The following is a 23,575-nucleotide window of genomic DNA, read 5'->3' as shown; positions in this document are numbered from 1 at the left end:
CTACCAACAAAAGCAGCTATTACGGGTCTCATCAATGGCCTACGAGATGGAGCCTTTAGTCACTCCATATCAAAGAAACACCCCACATCTCTGAATGAAGTACAAGAACGAGCAAAAAAGTACATCAACATAGAGGAAAACTCTCGACTAGGAGAGACCTCGAAATCTGGATTTTCTTACTCTTTCCGAGATAAGGATAAAGAATCCAAGAAGAAAGAAGAAGATCAACACGGAGAGAAACCTAAAAAATACCACAACTACACCCCGCTTCAGGTGTCTCTTGTGGATGTTTACTGAGAAGTATGCCATACTGAGAAGATCCCACCACCTCGCCCACTCAAAAGCAAGAAAGGAGGGAGAGATCGGACAGAATACTGCGAGTACCTTCGAATCTATGGACATCCCACCAACGAGTGCTTCGACCTAAAAAATGTCATAGAAAAATTAGTAAGAGAAGGGCGACTAGACCGATACTTAACTAACAAAGCAGATGAACCTAGAAAAAGAAGAAGGGATAAAGAGGTCGGACGAACTGAGCGACCACTTCACACCCAGAGAGGTTCGTTCACATGATAAACAGAAGATTCGCAGGAGGGGGATCTCAAAATCATCTCGCAAAAGGCACCTTAAGGAAGTATACCACGTAGGAGGAGCAGAAGGATCGCCCGACCTCCCTACTATTACTTTCACCCAAAAAGACGCAGCAGGCATCATCCCGGGACATGACGATCCCATGGTCATCACTATCATATTGGTGAACGCTAATCTCCACCGCACACTGGTGGACTAAGGAAGCTCGGCGGATATCTTGTTTAAATCTGCCTTCGACAAACTCGGCCTATAGGAAAAAGAGCTCAAAGCATATCCAAACAGCGTGTTTGGATTAGGAGTCACCCCAATCCAACCGCTTGGATACATCTCACTACACACAACCTTCGAAAAAGGAACCCGATCAAAGACACTCAACATAGACTACATTGTAGTCGAAGTAAGCTTAGCCTATAACGCCCTGATAGGTCGGGCAACATTGAACTAAGTCGCCGCAATAGTTTCATCTCCACATCTATGCACGAAGTTCCCAACTCCAGAAGGGATTGCTACAATAAAAGGAGACCAGAAAATAGCGCGACGCTATTACAACGAAAGCCTGAATCTTAGGGGCAAAGGAGAAGAATTCCACACCATCAAACTCAGGGGAGTCCGAGGTCAGGAAGAACTTCATCCACAACCTGGGGGCGAGATTGAAGAAGTTCAGATCGGAGATGTCCTGGAAAAAACAACAATTATTAGGGCAACCTTAGATGGAGACGTAAAGGAGCCTCTGATTCAGTTCTTAAGGAATAATGTCGACCTCTTCGCATGGAAAGCCGTAGACATGCGGGGCATGGACCCCAAACTAATGTGCCACAAGCTGGCGGTATACCCAGGATTTCGGCCAGTACAACAGAAGCATAGGAAACTCGGACCTGAAAGATCCCAAGTTGTGGAAGAACATGTACAAGCTCTACTAGAGGCAAGATTCATAAGAGAAGTCAAATACCCACTGTGGTTAGCTAACGTTGTCTTAGTGAAAAAGTCAAATGGAAAGTGGCGAATGTGCACCGACTACAGCAATCTCAACAAAGCTTGCCCAAAAGATCCCTATCCACTCCCAAGTATCGACACTCTAGTGGATGCCTCCTCCGGATACAAATATCCCTCATTCATGGACGCTTATTCAGGATACAATCAAATCCCAATGTATCCATCCGATCAGGAAAAGACCTCATTCCTAAACCCAAAGGCAAACTACTGTTATGTGGTCATGCCATTCGGACTCAAAAATGCAGGAGCTACCTACCAAAGATTAATGAACAAGATCTTTACAGACGATGTCAGGAAACTCATGGAGGTATATGTGGATGACATGTTAGTAAAAAACACAAAGTGAGGAGTCACTACTGTCCGACCTCGCCCAAGTGTTCGACACCATAAGAAAGTATGGTATGCGACTTAACCCTGCAAAGTGCACCTTCACGGTAGAAGCTGGCAAATTCCTGGGTTTCATGTTAACACAACAAGGAATTGAGGCGAATCCGGATAAATGCCGGGCCATACTTGACATGAAGAGTCTGACCTGTGTCAAAAGCTCAACGGAAGACTGACAGCCTTATCCAGATTTTTAGCCGGATCGTCTATAAGATCTCTCCCCTTCTACGCCACTTTAAGGAAGGGAAAGTGGTTTGAGTGGACAACAGAGTGCGAGCAGGCTTTCCAGGATTTCAAAAGGTTCCTGGGACAACCACCTATTTTAACTCGACCACGGGAAGGAGAACCACTAGTATTGTACCTCGTAGTAGGAAATCGGGCAATAGCCTCAGCACTAGTCAGAGAGGACAAAAGTGGACAACAACCCATCTACTTCATCAGCAAAGCCCTACACGGGTCCAAATTGAGCTACCAAAAAATAGAAAAGTTCGCCTATGCTCTCATACTAACCTCTCGATGACTCCGCCCATATTTTCAAGCCCATACCATCAAAGTTCAGACCAACCAGCCTATAAAAGGCATTTTGCAAAAGACACACTTAGCTGGAAGAATTCTACAGTAGGTAGTCGAGCTATCTGAATTCGATTTACAATATGAAGCTCGGACGGACATCAAGTCACAATATTTGGCCGATTTCATCGCTGAGTACACCGACACCACGGGGACTCCTATAAAATGAAATCTTTATGTAGACGGCTCTTTAAACAAAACCAGAAGTGGTGCGGGGGTGATAACAGAAAGTGACCAGGAAACCCAAATCGAACTCTCCCTAAAATTTGAGTTCCCTGCTTCAAATAACCAGGCCGAATACGAGGCATTACTAGCTGGTTTGAGGATGGCTATAGCGGTGGGAGTTCAAAAGCTTATCATCTTCAGTGATTCACAAGTAGTCACCTCACAAATAGAAGGAAGCTACCAAGCTAAAGACTCCACCATGAAAAAGTACCTGGACAAAACCAGGAAACATCTCAGACAACTCGGGGAATATGAGGTCTGTCATATACCTCGGGAACAAAATGCTCGAGCTGATGCACTCTCAAAACTTGCCAGCACCAAACCAGGGGACAATAATAAAAGCCTCATCCAGGAAATATTACAAAGTCCGTTAATTTCAGAGAAAGAAAAGGTCCTAGCCATATCAGGACAGGATCCTGGATGGATGACCCCCATAATCAACTACCTCAAATCGGAGACACTCCCTACAGACAAGAAGGAGGCGAAGAGACTAAGACGAGAAGCACAACACTACACCATCATAAACAGCAGTTTATACAAAAGAGGGATCTCGACACCCCTATTAAAATGTGTGCCGACCTCCAACACAAAAGAGGTCTTGGAAGAAATAAACAGTGGCATATGTGGCAATCATCTCGGAGCCCGAGCTCTCTCCAAAAAAGTACTCCAAGTCAGATTCTTCTGGTTGACTTTACAAAAGGAAGCAACAGAGTTCATAAAGACATGTCCACCATGTCAGAAACATGCTAACTACCATATCGCCTCACCAGAGGAGCTCATTACCGTAACATCACCTTGGCCATTTGCAAAGTGGGGACTCGACCTCCTGGGACCCTTTTCCCAAGGATCAGGACAAGTTAAGTTTCTCATTGTATGGGTCGATTACTTCACAAAGTAGATTGAGGCAGAGCCCCTAGCCAATGCCACTGCTCAAAGAAGTCGGAAGTTCTTATACAGAAATATTGTCACAAGGTTTGGGGTTCCCCACTCCATCACCACAGACAATGGCACTCAATTTACAGACGCAGGCTTCAGGAAGTTGGTAGCTAACTTGAAAATAAAGCACCAATACACATCCATAGAACACCCCCAGGCTAATGGACAAGCAGAAGCTGCCAATAAAGTCATACTAGCCGGGTTAAAACGGAGACTACAGGACGCAAAAGGAGCCTAGGCTGAAGAGCTCCCACAAGTCCTATGGGCATATCGGACAATGCCACACTCCACGATGAGGGAATCACCCTTCCGACTAGCTTACGGAATGGAGGTAATGATCCCAGTGGAAATCGAAGAAGGATCCCCCAGAATGATCTTCTATAGTGAATAGGCCAACTCCCAACTTCAAAGGGAAGAGCTCGACCTACTTCCAGAAATCCAAGAAAGAGCTCAGATCAGGGAGGAGGCATTAAAATGCCGAATGGCCTCAAGATACAATCAAAAGGTAGTACAGCAAAGTTTTTCCAACAACGACCTCATCCTAATCCGAAATGATATCGGAATAAGTTGACCAGGAGAGGGGAAGCTAGCAGCCAACTGGAAAGGACCCTACCGAGTCACAGAAGTACTGGGAAAAGGCTACTACAAGGTGTCCGAACTCGAGGGGCGAGAGCTACCAAGGTCATGGCATGCCTGCAACCTAAGAAGGTATTATAATTAGGATCTTAGGCCAAGGTGCACTCTTTTTCCTGAAAAGGTTTTTTAACGAGGCACCAAACCTAGATCTAGAAGGGTAAGCACCCACATGTATATATTTTTATGCCGATATGTCTATTTTCTACTTGAATAAAACTTTTTAGATTCGCTACAAAATCTCACTACCAAGACGCATTAATCTGAAACACAAAAATTTATCACCCGATTACAGAGCTACAGGTCGGCAAGGTGAAAACCAAATTCACCGCCCGATCACGATGAAAATAGAATTCATCGTCTGATTTCGACAAAGGTCGGCAAGGTGAAAACCAAATTCACCGCCTGACTTTGACAAGGTCGTCCAAGTGAGAACCAAACTCACCGCCCGATTTGTAGAAAATCGGCAAGATGAAAAAGCGATAAGAATAGATTAATGCAAAAAGTTATAAAAGGTAACCCATAAAAAGGAATTACTAAAAATAACTTCGAATGGACCGACATGAAGAAGTCAGAGCAATTGACACGAAAGCTACAAAAGTTATAAAAAGTAATCCATAGAAAGAGGCCTGACGAGGTCTGAGAAAAAATGGACTGATAAAAATAACTTAAGATGGACCGACATGAAGAAGTCGAACCAGACGGATTAAAGCGACAAAAGTTATAAAAAGTAATCCATAGGAAGAGGCCTGGCCGGCCCTGACTAAAAATGGATTACTAGAAATAACTTAGAAGGGACCGACATGAAGAAGTCGGCCCAAGCCGATAAAAGCTACAAAGTTATAAAAAGTAATCCATGAAAAGAGACCCGGGGAGGTCCAAATAAAAATGGATTACTAGAAATAACTTGAGAAGGTTTGACAAAAGAAGTTAACCAGCAGAAGGCGTTCGCTAGAAGGACACAGCTCGACCCAAAAAGCCATGACCTCACCCAAATCGGTTTACAAGTGTTCTATGAGAATACTAAAAAGAATAGTCGAATAAAGCTAGGCTCAAAGGTCACTTCGACTAACGCAGGAAATAAATAAACATAAAAGGCAATCAAAAAGAGGTCAGACAACAAAACTCCAACACTCTTATGATTCCTGGAAGTGCCAAAAGATTGCAAACAAACATATCAAGAGAAACAAAGATGCTATAAAGACTCAAAGAGTTCCAAAGCGTTTTGTTTTTCCTAAATAAAGTTGCTAAGAAAAGCAACTAAAATTGTCAACACCGGGCTCAATTACAAAAAACCAGAGTTCAAAGACCCACAAGCCGGGCCATTAAGATACAAAAATAAATCAGAAACTACAAAGGATTCAAAGACTCCCTAGTGGTGGCATCTCGAGGTGAAGTAGGACGAGCTGCGAGTGGGAAAATATCAACAGTTCCATCCGGCCGATTCAGAATCTGAACATCAGGATCCGACTCAGGATGGCCGACCTCAAGAGTTGGAGAAGTCCGGGCAACAGAAGCTTTGACTGATGGCGCAGGAGGAGGGTTTACATTGTCATCATCTTCATCTGGGGCAGGGATGATCTTACCATTCTCCACAATATTGTCCAAACTAAAGAGAGCCAGGTCAAGCTAAGGTGCAAGGACTCGAACCTGAGCCTTCAAATTCTCATAGGCAGCAGTCACACTGCCCATGAGATGGCCCTGGAGCTTGGTATAATCAACTTGATCAGATTCTAAGCTCTCCCTGACCTACATCAACTCACCATAAGTCTAGACATAGCTCTCCTTATGCTTTTGCACCATCTCCTCAGCCAAAGTTGCAGAAGCCACCGCAGCAGTAGCCCGAGTCTTCTCATTTTCCAAATCTTTCTCCAGCTTTGCCACCTTTGCATCAAGTTCCTCCTTCAAACCTTTGATCCTATCATACTCTGACTTGGCCTCCTCCATAAAAGCCTTCGTCGCATGAACCAGAACATCCTGAGCAGTCCGGAATAAGGCTACTCCCATGTGTGCCATCTTAACACTACTTCAGGTAATAAAGTCCAGATGGCGAAGAATGGATACATCATCCATAGGAATAACACCATAAGGAGCAATTTGATCGTCGACAAACCCCATAGCATCAAAGTCAGGGGCATCCAAATCAAAGGGTTCAACAGCTTTCTGTCTTTTTGGTGGAGGGCCAGCAGTGGGAGAAAAGGTAGCACCAGAAGTTGATCGGGGATGATCAACCAAATAGACCTGAGGAGTAGGGATAACCTTCCTGGACTTAGGACCACCGGAGGTCTATTTCTTAGGGAGAACTGAAAGAGGTAAAGAAAGAGGGTTTGAGAAGCCTTGACATCCAATTCTTGACACAACAACTGAAAGATCTTAATGAAGCCCCATGAGTTCGAATAGAGTTGGGATGGAGCTACATTACAGGACCACAACAAGTCAATCTCGAAGGAGGTAAAAGGAACGGTAATGTTCATTTGGCTAAAAAAGTAGTCATAAGCAAAAAAGAAGGGACGTTCCCCCTGGGTCGGAGAAGGAAAACAAACCCTCTCGTCAGGGTCAGACGCTACCAACTCGTAGTTCTTCTCCTGATCTCTACTACTACAAATTAAATGATGTTTCCTAAGCTGCACATAGTATTCAGAGTTAACCACTGAAACACACATCAAGACGAGGGTGTCCAGCCAGTCAGATATGCCCTCGGGGACTTTGGAGGATGTCTCGACAATATTTTTGCGAGAAGACATGGGTCAACTAGTCCTACAGTAAGAAAAAGGAAAAATGGGTTACTAATCAACAGCTCGGGAAAATCAAGAGAATAGCTCGGACAAATATGGATATAACTCAAACTAAAGCATACAAATGTTAGAAGTCAGAGACAGCAGCAAAAGGAGACCCCAAGACTCACACCAAAGTCCAGGAGCATCCTTTGGAGGCAGTAACAGAGTAGGGATTCAGGAAAAATCTATAGCGTACGCTTTGACATCTATCAACAAGAAAACAACCCTCCTTCAACAGCGACACTCCGAAGAGAAAGTCACAAATCACAAAAAGACATCAAAAGTTACCATCTTTTCACAATTTATCAGCAAAAGGGATCTTGTAAAGGAAATCATACATGCCATACAAAACATAAAGCCAGTGACATCAAACATGCTACGCAAAAGTCATAAAAAAGACACAACCTTTGATACAGTCCATTACTCCAAACTTCAAACAAAAAAAGATCTACGTAAAAGGAGGCAAAAACAAGTGGTAAATCGAAGAAGCCCTAAAACAGCATAAATTGCAGTAATGATCAAACACAGCAAATGTAGAAAGATTCAAACTTTCTTCCAAGCAAGATCAAAATTTCCTCAGAGTCAGACATGAAAAGAACGACGTGGAAAGTAAAAAAGGAAAGAGAGAAGAAGACGACCAAACTGCAGTAAGGAGGAGATGATAAATGCTCAAAGACTGAAGCAACGACAAAGCAACACCAATGATCGCCTTCTCAAGTATAGGAAAAAGAAAGCAACGATGAGCCTATCCCAAAAATTGCCTTCGGACGGAAGTCAAAAGCTCAGGAGCAAGAGAAAGTGTAGCACCACGAACAAACCAGAAAACGAAGAAGAAAGGTGAAAGAAGAAACTGAAGCAAAGCCTTTAGGAATTCAAAATGAAAAGCAGAGGAGGGAAACGGCAAGAAAAGAGTTAAATGAGCTTTAAAACCCTTGCACATTTCCAAGTAGAAATGCGGATACCCAAAAACGTGTGTGGCAGTTAAAAAGAGCAAAACGGAACGTTCCGCATTCAAAAGCCACTAAAAAGGAGTTCTACAGAAACCAACAAAGAATGCTCAAGCTCAGCTTCTCCAAAAGAGGTTAAAAGTCGGCCAAAAGACACGACCTCAGAAGAGAGACCAACCTCAAGCAGGGGCACTGTTCATGCCCTGGGTTGAGTTGTTTGACCCGGGCTGATAGAAGACAAGGTCGACCAACCTCTTCAGGTCAGGATCACCCGACCTCTTCCCAAAGAGTTCAGCCAAATCGCTACAAAGGCCCAAGTAGGCCCAAACAAAAGAACATGGCCCAAATATAAAGGCAACCAAAACCTAGAAAGATAAGGCGGTTCCCCTAAAAGGATAAGATGACTTCACTCAAAGATAAGATAAGATAACTATCTTATCTCCAGAAAGGTCACTCTACACCATTATAAATACACTGGAGCACCCAGGTATAACTCATACTTTGATTCTTCTAAAAAACCTACTTAAAGCCCATGCTAACTTAAGCATCAGAGTCTCTTGCAGATACCACCACCCTTCGGTGACGAAGGATCAGCTGTACATCAAGTCCAACAAGTCGGACACATCAGCTCCGACCATCACCACAGATCTTGTTCGAGATCGACCTACAGTTTCAGGTAATCTTCGGAACACTCATAAACCAACTATTTTCCAGTTTAAATCTCTTTCAAAAGACTCAAGAAAATCATTTATTTTAAATTTACGTAATACATTACTCTTCTTAATAAATCAAAATCAAATAATATAATTCTTGAATCCAAACTTTTCTAAATAACACTTCAAACCAAATCTCCAATTTTTATAGAAATTTCAGCAGCATCTCCTATAAAATTCAGACTATTGCCACCCTTTAAGGGTCCCAACTATACCAGTTCTCAAGCTCTTTTCAAATCATTTCCAAAATCCGACCATTTCCAATATCTCAAAATGATTCCAATTCTCAAAATCATTTCTGATAAATCAAACAAAACCAATTCCAACAATGACCTACTCAACAAACAAAATCAACAAATCAGAATAACTAGCTTCCTCAATAATTTAATAAATTAAACTCGTTTCCAATATCAAAATATTTACAACTCTCAAATCATTTCAGCAACCCCCAATTTAATAAAATTAATCAATAAATTAGAATTTTTTGTGACTCTATCACAATTAAGAAACCAGCATAGCCAAACAAGCGACCAATTCACCAACAACCAATCAGGCAAACAATTACATTTATTCAAAGCAACTCAGTTCAATACATAAGACTCACATAATCACCAAAAATATATTATTTGCATCAATATCAATTTATAACAATTCTTGGGAATAAAATGAGTTTAATGAAAACACCACTACCTCAAATAGTCGAACCCATAAGCCAAACGCGTCAAAGAAATCCTTTTCTCTTGTCCCAAAATAAGCAGTAGTCATCAAACGCGCCATGCAATAACTGGAACTCGATGCTACATTACCAAAAGCTCAAAAACATATACAGAAAAGAGACTAAAAGATTTTTCGAAGCAAAAGCAACTTACTGCACACAAAAAAACCCTAGAGCGGAGTAGTTGCAGCTCTGGTGACAACTTCTAGAGAGCAGAACGGTGACTGAGCTCAGACAGGGGTACTTTCACTGAAGGCAGAGGCAACCACCATGGTGGCAGTGCAGCAGCTCAGGACAGCAAGCAGCGGCACCGGAGGAAGCTCCAGCAGTGACGGTGACATGGCTAGTAGCGATTTTGTCTCTCTTTCCCCATGTGTCTCCTCTATCCTCGCACTTCTCTCTCTCTCTCTCTCTCTCTCTCTCTCTCTCTCTCTTCGCAAATGGCGGTAGCAACAATGTGGAGCTTCGACAGTGAGGCATGGCGGCGATGGTCTTCTTCTCTCCCCCTCTCTCCTTCCTTCCGGGTCTCCCTTTCTCCCTCTGCTCTTCCCTATTCTCTCTTCACCCTTTCTTTCTTTCTTTCTTACGTTGGGGCATGGGGGTGGCTAGGGTTTGGTGAGGTGAGTGTGTGTTTTGGGCTAGGGTTAGGGGTAGTTTAGGTATTTTTAATAAAAAATTGGAATAATATAGTAATTAAAAACTAATTTTAATCCAACGAAATTATATTTAAAAGAAAATACTATTTATTCATAAACTTACAAATTAGTTTCAAATAATTACTCTAAATCAAGAATTAGAGATAATAAAAAAACAATTTCCTTTAAAATCATGAGATAAAGTTAAAAAATTAATTATTCAAATTGAAGCATATAAAATCCTTATCATTATTCAATTACTAAAGTTTTAAATCATAAATAAGAAATTCCTTAATTTATATATTAAAATCTCTTAAAAATATAATATTAAATAAATATAATAAATCATAAATAATTTCTTATTTAATTTTCAAAAATCTGAGGTCTTACAAAGGTCGTGTGGAGGAGGAAAGGGCTGTTGAGTGTCACCGTTCCACCATCATCATCGGGAGTTAGAACGTGAAGGAGGAGCTTCTGTTTCACGCCACCGTGCTTCCGGCGCTGCCAATCCATCATCCCTGCTGCCGGGTTGTCATTGCTGTTTTATCCGCCGAGCTACTGCCAAGGGAGCCACCACCGCTGACGTGAAGAGGAGTGGAGTAGGAGCTGCTCTGTCGCTGTTTTTGCGATGGGCTTCGAAGGAGGAAAAGACATGTGGCAGGGGAGAGAGAGTTGCTCCTGCCAATGTTGAACTACACTGCTACTGTTGTTGCCATCTAGGTTGTCACCGGTAGAAGCCGCTACTGTTGGATCTTGTCAGAACCACCACTGGAGCTGCCCCTGCTTCGTTCTTGGTTTCTTTTTCTGTGAGGTGAGTTATTTTGCTCCGAAAGCTCTTTTTATCGCTATTTCGATATATGTTGCTGAGGTTCTTAAGACGTTACTGCAATATGGTTGAGTTTCAGTTCTTGCATATTGCATTTGGAGTTGTTGTTGCTGTTGCGAAAGTGATACGGAGTTGTGGTTATGGCTGCCACTGCTGCAGGCCGGTAGAAAAAAGGTGTTTTGCACGTTTTATAGCTTTCAGGTTTTGACTATTTGAGATAGGAGCGATTTCTTAAACTCAATTTACTATCAAGAATTGTTACAAGTCGATATTAATGCAAAAAAATTGTATTTTTATGATTTTTGTAAGTTTTATAGATTGGATTGAATTATTTTGGATGACTCTAATCATTTATTTGATTGAATTATTGATTGGTTGTGGTGGTTAGAAATTATGACTTTTAATTGATTATGTTAGAGTTGGTTTAGATTGTAATTTACTGGAACTAGTTTGATTTTGCTGGTAATGAATTAAGGTTTGGAAATAATTTGAAAAAAGTTTGAGAAATGGTTTGGATTGGACCCGAGAAGGGTGGCAAAGTCTGAGTTTTAGGAGAGGGGCTACCGAAATTTTATGTGAATTTTGGGATTTTGGTTAATTTGGGTTGAAGAATTATTTTATTTGATTTTGATTTATTTAAGAAAAGAATGAATTATGTTTTGAGTTTAAATTATTGAGAAAAGACTTAAGGTTTGAGTTTGATTAAGAAATAACATTTGAAGGAATTTTAGTGAATTTTAAAAGTAATTAGTTTCTGATTGAATAATTTTGTTTTGTGACATTTTGAAATAGTTGAAGTATTCGAATTTTGATTTAGCAAAATGGGACAAACTTCGAGCCTTTGGCAATGTTTTAAATTTAAGAATAAAACTGAAATTGGTTTTGGTTAAATGATTTGATTTTGAAATTAGTTCGGAATCTTTGGGTTTACATAATTTGGTTTTGATTTTAATAATTTGATTTTAGTTTAAATGATTTGGTTTTGGTTTAAATTTTATTTTTATTGATTCAAATTGAGAAGCTATAATTTTAAGGAATTTTAACGAATTTAAGAAAATGAGATTGGTTGTCACTCTCCTAATGTCCAGAGGCCTTGCCGAGGAGTTTAACTAATAAATGATTTTCTTTTGTCTTTTAAAAGAAGAATTGGTTTTTAGTGAAATTGTTTTGAAGGTTTTGGAGAATGTCACAAAGAGGTGATATTGGATTTAAAGAAAAAGGGATTTGAGATTTGAATTACCTGGGTAAGATGCAAGGATTGTGGTCTGTCCCACTTGCTCCGGGTCAAGATTTTAAAAGATTGTGGTTTTGAATGTGAGCTTTGACCTGACAAGGATCGTGGTGGTATACCACTTGTCTAGTGTCTCAATGTTTGTGTGGATCGTGATTATTTACCACCCATGGGTGTGTATTTTCCAATTGAAAATCTTGCAAGGATCATGGTGGTGTACCTCTTGCAAAAGTGGGAATCATGGTGGAGTACCACCCACCGATTTTCTAGAGGACGATATTTGGGTTAGCTACCGAATGTATCGGTTTCTAGCAAAGTAACCAACACATGATCTCACGGCCAGTAGGACAGGCATGCATCATGTTGCATTTGTTTGCTTTGTTTGGGTGTGCTTAAGTGTTTTGGTTTGTCTATCTGATAAATTTTGTTTAATTGGTAACTGTGATACTTGCTGTAATTATTCTTTAAATGTGTTTGCCTTGCATTATTTGTGCCTGTGGTTGATTCTATCTTTGGGATTGAGTTTTGATGGTGATTTGTTTTGAATTAGGTTGGAGGCCGAGTTGATTTAATTTGGGCTAGAGGCCAAGTTTATTTGATTTGGGACAGAGGTCTTGATTGGTTGGATCAGTGGTAAGTTTTGGTTAAAATGGTTTCTTAGTAAGTAGTAAAATATATGGAATGTTATTTTGCATGAAATTTTTATAAGAAAAATATGTTTTAAAAATTTGGATAATGAACCAACGATCATTGCGATTGAAAATAGTTGTATTTAAAATATCTTATGACAATTCTCAAAATCCCTCTAGTGAGAACTTACGAGGATGATGTTCTCACCCCCCTACAGACTTCTCTTTTAAGGATGGACGAGGAAGCTGATGAAGTTTTTGCTAAGTCCTTAGTTGTACTATTTCTATTTGTATATATATTAATCATATTTTTTCCTCTTCTTTGTCATTATAATTTTATAAAAGGGATAAGAGTTGTATGATTTGTATGTATATAATATATATATAAGTTACTTGTGTGAGAAGTTTTGTATATATGTATATGTATGTTGTTAAAAATTAAAAAGTATTTTTGGTTTTTCCAAGAAAACAGCGATACAGTTTCGAGTTAAAGGCTCATATCTTATTATTAAATATATTAAAGTTGTCATAATATTCTCGCTATCAGAGTGGCACAGGTAAAAGCGTGACATTCTGATAGTGAGGATGTTACAAAGTATGTGAATTCTAAGATTGCGTATGGTTTAGAACCTGCACACTAGGATTGAAAGCTTTATGTCACCACTGTTTAAAAGAGATATGTAACTCACTCATCTTAGTGTGCTCGAGATACATGGAAAGAAAACTTGTAGGTTAAGATAAACGAACAAGCAATAAAAGAGCATAAAAGCACTCAATCAAGAGTCAAGGAATTGTGAAATGGATAATGAATGAAAATTGGTTGATGTGCAAGGGAACTTAATGACCAAATGAAATATGGAACTCACATATCAATCAATGACACATTTTGAGTTTTTGTTCGCATCACCTAATTGACATAAGGTGGAGAACATGGGTGCTATGCATCTTATTAAAAGAGAGATATAAGTTGAAATCAATCACATAGCAATCATGGTCCTTATAGCTTGAAAAGCACAAAAAGATGTCACTAGGTAAGCTTACATTCCAGTTTCACAATTCCACAATTTCAATACATCAACTTGGTGATGTAAATGAAAACCAAAATTTCACCTAACAACAAATGCATCGATTATACACAATTTGCCTAATAATGGATAGTAAATTTAAATTACATGGTGGCTAGCTACAACATGCAATTTAGGAATCCAAAATCATTCTTAAAGGCATTTTCATAAGTACTTGGTATGCACAAATATCAAGCATGAAAAACTCAATACAAAGAAATAAATTATAACCTCAATGTGGATCCAATAATGAACATTGACAATGACAATGCTAAAATAGTATCATGCCAGTAATTAGCAGCAATTCTCAGCAGAAACAGTAAACCAGATCAATAATCTAACACTTTTCACCAAAACTAATATATCCTAAACACCCAATCTACAAAAATAGAAAATTAAACTAACTAACTAGCTAACTATAATCAAACTAAGGTATTAAAACTACCAAAACAAATATTGCAAGAATATGACGCTTCTGGCTGCGCCACTTTAATAGCAAGAATATTACGACGACTTCCATGTATATTTAATAACAAGATATGAGCCTTTAACTCGAAATTATATAGCTATTTTGTTTAGAAATCAAAAATACTTTTTATTTTAATCAAACATATATATAACCAAAATTAATATATATATATATATATATATATATATGTAAACGTACCAACCAAAATTACACTCCATATATATATATATATATATGTAAACGTACCAGACTTCTTATACACGTAATTTACAATTATACATACATGCATATCAATACAAATTAGGATTTCTATCCCTCTTAAAAAAATATAATAATAACAAAGGCAAGGAAAAAGTGATAACTAAGCTAATACAAGAATATCATATAAGCAAAAACGTAAAGATCTCTTCATAAACTTCTTCGTATGTTTCCTGAAAAAAGAAGTCTGTAGGGAGTGAGAACATCGTCCTCGAAAGGCTTCTCAGTAAGGAATTTTTAAGAATTGTCATAAAAAAATACGTATAAGAAAAGAATTAATTTCAACTTTAGTGATTATAGATCGTCTTATGAATCTATTGAAAACATTAACAATTTGTTATCCAAAAAATTCAAAGTTCATTTCTTTAGTTAAAAGAATTTCAAAACTCAATTAATATCTCATAACAAAACCAATTTCAGCCTCCGACCCAACATATAATAATATCTCATTATGACCTCCGGCCCAAATCAAAATTAACTCGGCCTCCGGCCCAAAACAAGTCAAGACACAATCTCCGACCCAACTCAAATCAAAATAACATCAATAGTATGTCTCAAAATAAAATCAATTATCGGTATCAAATGGTACAACACAATACACTCAGAGAATAATTTCGGCCAGTATCACATCAGGAACAACCCTCAATGGCACCACCACTAGCATAAGAGATCTTTCAGTTGTTCAAACACAATAAAAAGAATACAAGATATACACAAACAGAGAGGACAGTTACAGCAGTTACTTCAACTGGCATATAGATACAATTATTCAAATAGGCAAGCCAAACACATGATGCACACCCAAATAACACACACAAATGTAAATGATGCATACCTGCCCTATGGCCAATGAGCTCATCTATCGGTTATACAGCCAAACCCGACACATTCGGTAGCTAACCTAGATATCGTCTATCTACATGAAGGGAATCCTTAACTTTCCAGGAGAGAATCCTCAACCTTCCAATCCGAAAGAGACTGTGATGTAATGATAGAGAATCCTCAACCTAACTTACTCACACCACAACCAGCATTGAATCAAAGGAAATCCTCAACCTTCTCCATTCAATTTCCTAATGTAGCAAGAGAGAAAATCCTCAACCCCGCTTGCCCACCGTAACAAGAGAGGAAATCCTCAACCTCAACTTGTCTATCGCAATGAGAGAAAATTATCAGTTTCAACTTGCCTATTCCTGAGTGGGACAAAGCCACCGCCCTCACCACATCAATTCAAATATCATTTCAATCAAACATAATCAAACATAACCAAGAATCAAATTAATATTATAGAATTGAACCGAAGGGAATCTTCAATCTTCTATCCAACTCCTTGATGCGACAAGAGAGAGAATCCTCAACCTCAATTTTGTCCACCGCAACAAATGAGGGAATCCTCAACCTCAACTTGTTTATCACAGCAAGTGAGAGAATCCTCAATCTCAACTTGCCTATTCATTTTCTCAGTCAATTTCATATTTAATTAGTTTACTGCTCATAAGCTCTCATCATTAATTTAGATTAATTCAATAAAACTCATTTTCACCAAATCAAAAGTCTCAAATTAACCTCGATAATCCATTCTTCAATTCCGTTTGAAATTCTCAAAAGCATAACCCACAAATTGGAAATAATTGCATAAAAATCACCTTCAACTTTATTCTCAAGTCCAATAATTTTCCAAAGAACCAAAGTCATCTTCCTTCATCAATCGAGTTCAAATACTATAAATTCACCAAAACTTCTAAAAAAGAGATTCTTTAATCAAGCTCAGAACATAATCATTTTCTTAATGAATCAAACTCAAAACAAAAATCCTTTTCTTAATAAATCAAACTCAAATCATAATTCTTTTCTTAATGATTCAAATTCAAAACAAAATCCTTATCTCAATAAATTAAACTCAAAACATAATACTTTTCTTAATAAATCAAACTCAAAATATAATTCCTTAATAAATAAATAAAACTAAAAACATAATTCTTTTCTCAATAAATCGAACTGAAAATATGACTCTTTCCATAATAAATCAAAATTAGATAATATGATTCGTAAATCAAATTTTCTTTTAAATAATGCTTCAAACAAAGCCTCAGAGTTTTATAGAAATTTTTGGCAACAACTTCTCTATAATTCGGACCCTTGAAGGGTCCAACCAAACCAACCCAAACATTTCTCATTTATTCAAATCACTTTCAATAAACCGTTATCACAACAACATCATTCAACATAAGAAAAACAACAAAATCTAAAATTCATTCATTTAATCACATCAATTCCAATTTAAACCAATTTCAGTAGCGACTGTAATCGCAATAGGCAATGACCGGAACTCAATCCTATGTTACCAAAACCTCAGGACTTTTAACAACTTAGAATAGAATACTAATTTCAAGTGTTTTGAAAATGAAAATGCTTACCGTATTAAGGAGTAACGACTGAACCAAGTAGCCACAATCCCGATAGTGGTTCCGGTAGCCACGTCGACTTTTTCAGCTGCCAAGCATGACCATGAGGCTTTATCCTCCCCGTCAATGACAGTGGTGGAATGGTAGCTCCAACGATGGCGTCGGAATAGCGACGACAAGCTCGACGGTGACTAGGAACACAGTGAACACCGTGACAGCCACGGTAGCAGTGGCATTGCAGTAGCGAGCTCCACTTCACGGTGACCCAACTGCGGTGGCTATGAAGGAATGATGATGGTAGAGGGTGACTCGATGGCAATGAGGCAGAATGGCGGTAGTCCTCTCACGACAGCGACATGACAGCCTCCTGCTCCCTCCTTGTCATGGTCTCCTTATCTCTCCGTTGCGATTCCTCGGTGGCGTTCTCTGGTAGTGAGGACGGCTTCGTGCAGCTCCAAAGGTGGCGACAATTGTAGCGGCAACAGAGCTAGCGGTGGCACGAGTTGGACGCAATTTGGGCGGCGGTGTGGCGCAGGACGGTGCGACGGCTCCCTCTCTTCACGATCTCACTTATATCTCCTCTGCACTCTCTGTTCTCTTTCTTTCATGGGTGAGGAGAGGTCCCCGTTTGTGTGTGTGTCTGTGTGTGATGAGGGTGACGACAATGAGTAATAGGGAAATAAAGTTTTCAGTGCTAGTTTAGGGTTAGGATTTCTTTGAATTAAAAAAGGAGTAAGGGTAATTTTAGTAATTTTAATAAAATTAAGAGTAGTAGAGTAATTGAAAAATCAATTTTAGTTCAATATTAATATTTATAAAAAAATTATTGGTTCATCAATTTACAAAATATTTTTAAATAAATACTCTAATCCAAAAATTAGAGATATATAATTAATTTTCTTTATTCATAAAATTTAAAGTATTAAATTTCAAAATCTCAATTATTTAAATTGAATTATATAAAATTCTTATTATGTTAGAATTACTAAACTTTATAATATAAATATAAAAATTATCCAATAATTATAAAATTAGATAAAAAATATAATTTAATTATCAAAATTTGATTTAATTAATTTTAGGGTAAAGTATACTTTTCGTCCCTGAAGTTTGGCAAAAATAAAAAATACCCCGAAGTTTTATTTTGTTTCAATTTTGTCCCAGAAGTTTTCAATTTGCATCAAATATATCCTCGACGGCTAAATTTTTAAAAAATTTAAGAACAATCTAACAATAATGCTTGAAAATTATGCTTGATTTGCTTGTGTTAAGGGTTGCTCTTATGAATTTGTTGTTGAATCGGTCTTAAATTTTTTGAAAATTTAGCCATAAGGGGTATATTTGATGGAAATTGATAACTTTTGGGATAAAATTGAAAAAAAATAAAACTTAGGGGTATTTTTAAAATTTTTATCAAACTTTAGGGACAAAAAGTATACTTTACTCTTAATTTTAATAAAATAACTCCTGTAATTCAAGTCTTTAATGAATAAATAAATTGAAGTTGAGTCATAATAAGATATTTCAAAAGTTCTAGGTCTTACATTTGAGAGTATTGGTGTTGGAAGGATAGTGGTTCTAAGTGTGACTCATATGGTTGTTCATGAGGCACATAATATTTGTGGCATGGTGGATATGAAGTTAGATTATATAGAGGTGGTTGATGGTAGTGTGGGGCTTGAGAGTTTTGTAGTTGAGGGCTATGTTGAGGGTATGGTTTATAGGCATATAGTGGTGGAGGTTCATAACAATGAGGATCACCATATCCATTGGATTGGTATGCACCATGGGGTGATTGTGCTTATAGTAGTCCTGAGGAGGTTGTTGTCCTGAAGGTTGTCCATATGCATGTGACTCCTCCTTCCATTAATTTTTTCTCCCATAATGCGAACCGAAATTAAAGTTACAATTCCCTACGGTATAGTTACAACGGAACTCCAAGTCAAAAGGGTGAGAATTCATAGAAAAGATAGAAAATAAAAACAAAAAATATCAAGAAACAAGAAAAACACAACCCTAACTACTAATAATAACAAGAAAATAACAAAAAAGCAAACTATTCAGAATATTCACATATTCACAATAGCCAATAACAAGCACACAATTGTAATTTTTCGGCAACAGTGCCAAAAACTTGATGAGGGCCAAACGTCGGTTTAGAATTTCTTAAAAAGAATTGCTTCATCAATAGTATAGTTCCAAGTCAACAAATGATATTAATCAAAATTTAAATGATTGTCACAATTCAAATCAATAAGAACTTGGAGTTTTAAGTCCCAAGTTATTCTCCCACGGAATTGGAGTGAGTTGCACGGAAATGTAAATAGTAAGAAATTAAATGAGTGAGTAATAACTAAATGGCAAAGGGAACTAAATTAAGACAATTAAGGAAATTAACTAAGAAAGATCTTGGCAAGGGTTGATGGGATCACTATCCTTGTCAGTAGCCACAACATGATAATTACAAAGAGCAAACCCAATTCGTCAACCTCTAAACGATGCGGAAAGTCAACCGGGCTTAGCAAATCCCCTCATTTGCTAATGCGTAGCATCCCCTCATTTGGACCTCTATAGCTCAAGTTATGATCTATTTAGTACGAAAAGGTCAGGATTGATAGCTTTGCAAATCCTTTGCTTCTTCATTAATTCTTCCATTTTGCATATTTTTCTTCTACTTCTTCAAGTCATCCTTGCCTATTAGTCTTGAAAATCACTTAACAAATATATCAAAGCATCAACTGAAAAAAAAAATAGAATTAATTTAACAATTTAAAGCATAAAAAGGATGTTTCTAACAATTTAGCCCAATTAAGAGAGAATTCACAAAAGCATGCTATTTCAATGAATAAGTTTAAGTTCATGTGATAAAATTCACTCATTTCAAGCAAAAAAATTATCATCAAATATGGATTCATCAAGTGCTGAAATATTAATGAAATGAGGATTATATATCATGGTCTAGGGTTTAATGAGGCCCGGTATAATTTAAGCCTATTGGCCCTACCTAGGGCCAAAATCTTTAAGGATAAGTTTTCGGATTTTTTATTCAAAAATATATTTTTCTTGTCATTCATAGAATAAAGTTCAAAATCTCAAATAATTTATAATGTAATTTTCAAAAATCTGGGATCTTACAAGAAAAAGAGAAATTAGTTATCTCATGAGGATGATTTACTTAACGAAAAATCATTTATAAATTGAATTTTCCTGAATTTTTTCATCAAGTCATTCAAAGTGAAAAATATGAGTTTTTTTTATTAATTTTTCTTACATATTTAGAGAGAATATATTCTCTTTTTGTTAAGAGAGAGAGTTATTATAATCTCTTTATAGTAAAAAAAATATTATAATTTTCAATAAATTTTTTAGTTCTTTCAATATTATATTTATTTGATACCTAATATGTAACTCCTGCACTTCAAATCAGTAAACACCATTTTTATATATTTCTGGATTCACTCGATTAAGATTTTTGAGAGTTTTCTTTGGTTATAGAATCATGCTACGATAAATGCCTTAAGCAACTCATCAGAGAGTTACATTTGCTACATTGATGCAAGCTTGATCATCAATTAGTTTATTTGTTTGATTCGAAAAATTCAAACAAAACAAATTGTCTCGATTCATTACCTATAGGCCAGAATTGGCCGTAGACCACATCATCAACATTTTGAACATCTCCAAATTATCACTGATGTGGTCGACAGCATCCAATATTTACCACGATGAGTCAAATTTCCACACTTTGTGATCACTATATGATTATCATAAATCAACCTATATATCACTTTATCATGATGAACAGGTATCAAATAGTCCTTTTAGACATAACTTGTCGAATCCATGAGGCAAATTACCGTAGTGTATACGTAATTGCATATGGATAATGGATAAATATCTCTCCCCACATTAATTTTGGTAAATGCCGATCTTGTCATGTCAATAAACAATTAATCATTATTCATGGCTGCATAAATAGATAAGGCATTTCGAAAGTGAGTGGAAAATAATCAAAATAGTTTTTGACAAACAATGATGTTTTAATATATGCACTCAGTTTGCGCCTCGTGCATTAAATGATCAAAATAATTGATTTTGAGTAAGAATTACAATTTTAATCGTAAACAATACCCGCATAATCATAGCTCAACGATTAAGGCCTTTGTAGCAAAGGTCGCGATTAGTTTCATTAGATTTTAGGCCATATTTTTGAATGATGACTATTATGAAATTAGTAAAAGTACATAAGAAGATAATTGAATTGTGTGTCTGAATTTCTTTAAATTTAAAATAATAATTTCAAAATTTTTCAAATTTTAAGATTTGTATATAGAAAAAAATATTAGAGCATAAGCTTGAAAGATTTATATAAGATTATTTAAAACAGATACAAAATATCAAAATTTTAGAGTACACCTTTTAAGATTTAGATTGATTTTAAAAAGTTTTTAAAAGCTTTCTGAAGTATGGGAAGCAAAATTGAAACTCACTTAATATAAATAATAAGCTTTAAAATAAAGAAATTATTAGAATGAGTATATAATGGATATTTTAGATTATTTACATCAGAAGATATATACAGGTAATATATCTTGGTTCCGCTAAAAATACTACAAGATAAACATTAAATTGCGGTAGAAAATTGTGGGCGGTTTCTTGAACCGTCGCCAATTGATGGAATAGCAGCGGTTCTGATATTGAACACATGTTCCATTGAAAACTGATGAAAATAGCGGCTATTTGGTTTCCAACCGCTGCAAATAACATTTTGGAAGATTTTATTAAAATTTTTGGCAAAAAGATAAACGGCGCCATTCTTCACGTTTTCGTGTGAACCATAGGGGAGCAAAGGTGCTAATCACCATCTCTGAGATACCCCACTATTGTGACTCTTTCCTCCGTCAGTTCTAGCCACTATGTCCGTGTCGTCGTTCTTCCCCGTCACTTGTCTGCTTCTTCCGCCGTGTAGCTCCCAGGCGCAAAATGAAAGTGGAAGGGGTCATCCAATATCTTCTCACTCCGCCATGCACGTCCATGTCATCATCGGCTTCCTTTCCATCCATCCGTCCTGGTGTCGTCGTCGGCATCTGATAAATTCAGGGGATTTTATCTTGTGTTAAATTCAGGGGATTTTATCAACTTTTCCCTTATTTATTCAATGAAATAGCACGGTTTTGTGAATTTCTCCTAATTTGTGCTTAAGAGTAAAAACATGTTTTTTAAGCCTTTAAATCGCTAATTTTAGTTTATTTTAGTTCCATTCGATGCCTTGATATGTTTGTTAAGTGATTTCAGAATTAGAAGGCAAAGATTGGGTTGAATGAATGAAGAAAAGGCATCCAAAAATGAAGAATTCATGAAGAAATGAAGATTTGTTGAACCCAAGGCCACGCACACGCGTCTCCCATTCGTACGCGTGAGAAGGAGATTCGCCAGCAACGAGCACGCATCACCTACGCGTACGCGTGACAAGAAATTTTTCCAGTGACGTGTACGCGTGACCCATGCGTACGCGTGACAAGCAGCACGTGACCTCACTAAAGACAATAGGCTGGGGGCGATTTCTGAGCTCAAGGAAGCCTAAATCCAACTCATTTCTGATGCTTTTGAACCCAACGATTGCAAGGGAATGGAGGGGGGAACTAGTCATAGTATAGTTTTTCATCATATTTTAGGTTAGAATTCTAGAGAGAGAAGCTCTGCCTTCTTTCTTGAATCTAGGGTAGTTTATGTTAAATTTTCTTAGAACCAAGTTTTAATTCTTGTTTCATTTTAGTTTTCCTTTACTTTTATTTGTTCTAGCACTTTGGTTTATCTACTTCTCTTGTTAATTTCTCATTTTGCTCTCTTTTATGTTTATGAACACTTGTTGTTTTCAATTTGCTTTTAATGCAATTTATTGTTTCCATGCACTTTTATGTTTATCTTGATTGCTATTGTCAAATTCTTGCTTATGTTAATTATGGATTTCATTAATTCTTGCATTTTATTATGTTTACTTTTTATTGCACTTTAGGCGTTTGATAAAATGTTTTCACTAGTTTTAGAGTAGTTTTCTATACTCTTGGTCTAGGCTAAGGGAATTGAGTGATCTTGAGTCATTGGGTCTCATTGAATTGGTGATTTGAGAATCCTTAGTGGTCACTTTGATAACCATTAACGCTATCCTACTACTAAGTTAATTAGTAGCTATGTTAGGACTTATGGATTGATGTTGATCAAGCCTACTTGACGTACTTCAAGCGTTGAAGTAGACTTTTGACGTACTTCAAGTATAGAAGTAGACTTGATGGGTTGGTACCTCATAACTGTCAATATATGATTTGTAGACAAGGATGGTGATCTCAATTTCCATGCCTTAGCCAAGGGTCCTTTTCCTTTTCTTTATTAGTTAATTGTTATTCACTTTCTTGTTATTTACTTTTCTTGTCAATCATCAAATCAAACTCCCATTGTTATTCCTTCGTAGCCAATAATTGATCACTTCATTGCAATTTCTTGTAAGACGACCCGAGGTTTGAATACTTCGGTTTATTTTTATTGGGGTTCGTACTTGTGACAGCCAATATTAAAA

The 23,575-nt window shown here is 37.3% G+C and overlaps 1 protein-coding gene across 1 annotated transcript in view; it reads right to left on the bottom strand.

Moving 5' to 3' along the window:
- Positions 1 to 5,682: 5,682 nt before the first annotated feature.
- Positions 5,683 to 23,575, bottom strand: part of LOC140184848 (uncharacterized) — a 56,008-nt gene continuing 38,115 nt past the window's right edge. Inside the window, 5 exon segments of the mRNA XM_072238036.1 lie at positions 5,683 to 5,922; positions 5,983 to 6,081; positions 6,133 to 6,355; positions 6,446 to 6,573; positions 6,876 to 6,956. Of these exon segments, the coding sequence (XP_072094137.1) occupies positions 5,683 to 5,922; positions 5,983 to 6,081; positions 6,133 to 6,355; positions 6,446 to 6,573; positions 6,876 to 6,956 (771 nt within the window).

This window comes from Arachis hypogaea, chromosome 5 (assembly GCF_003086295.3).
Source record: "Arachis hypogaea cultivar Tifrunner chromosome 5, arahy.Tifrunner.gnm2.J5K5, whole genome shotgun sequence".
Classification (NCBI taxonomy): Eukaryota; Viridiplantae; Streptophyta; class Magnoliopsida; order Fabales; family Fabaceae; genus Arachis; species Arachis hypogaea.
Note: the sequence above shows the minus strand (reverse complement) of the source record. Positions and strands in the feature narration are given on the sequence as shown.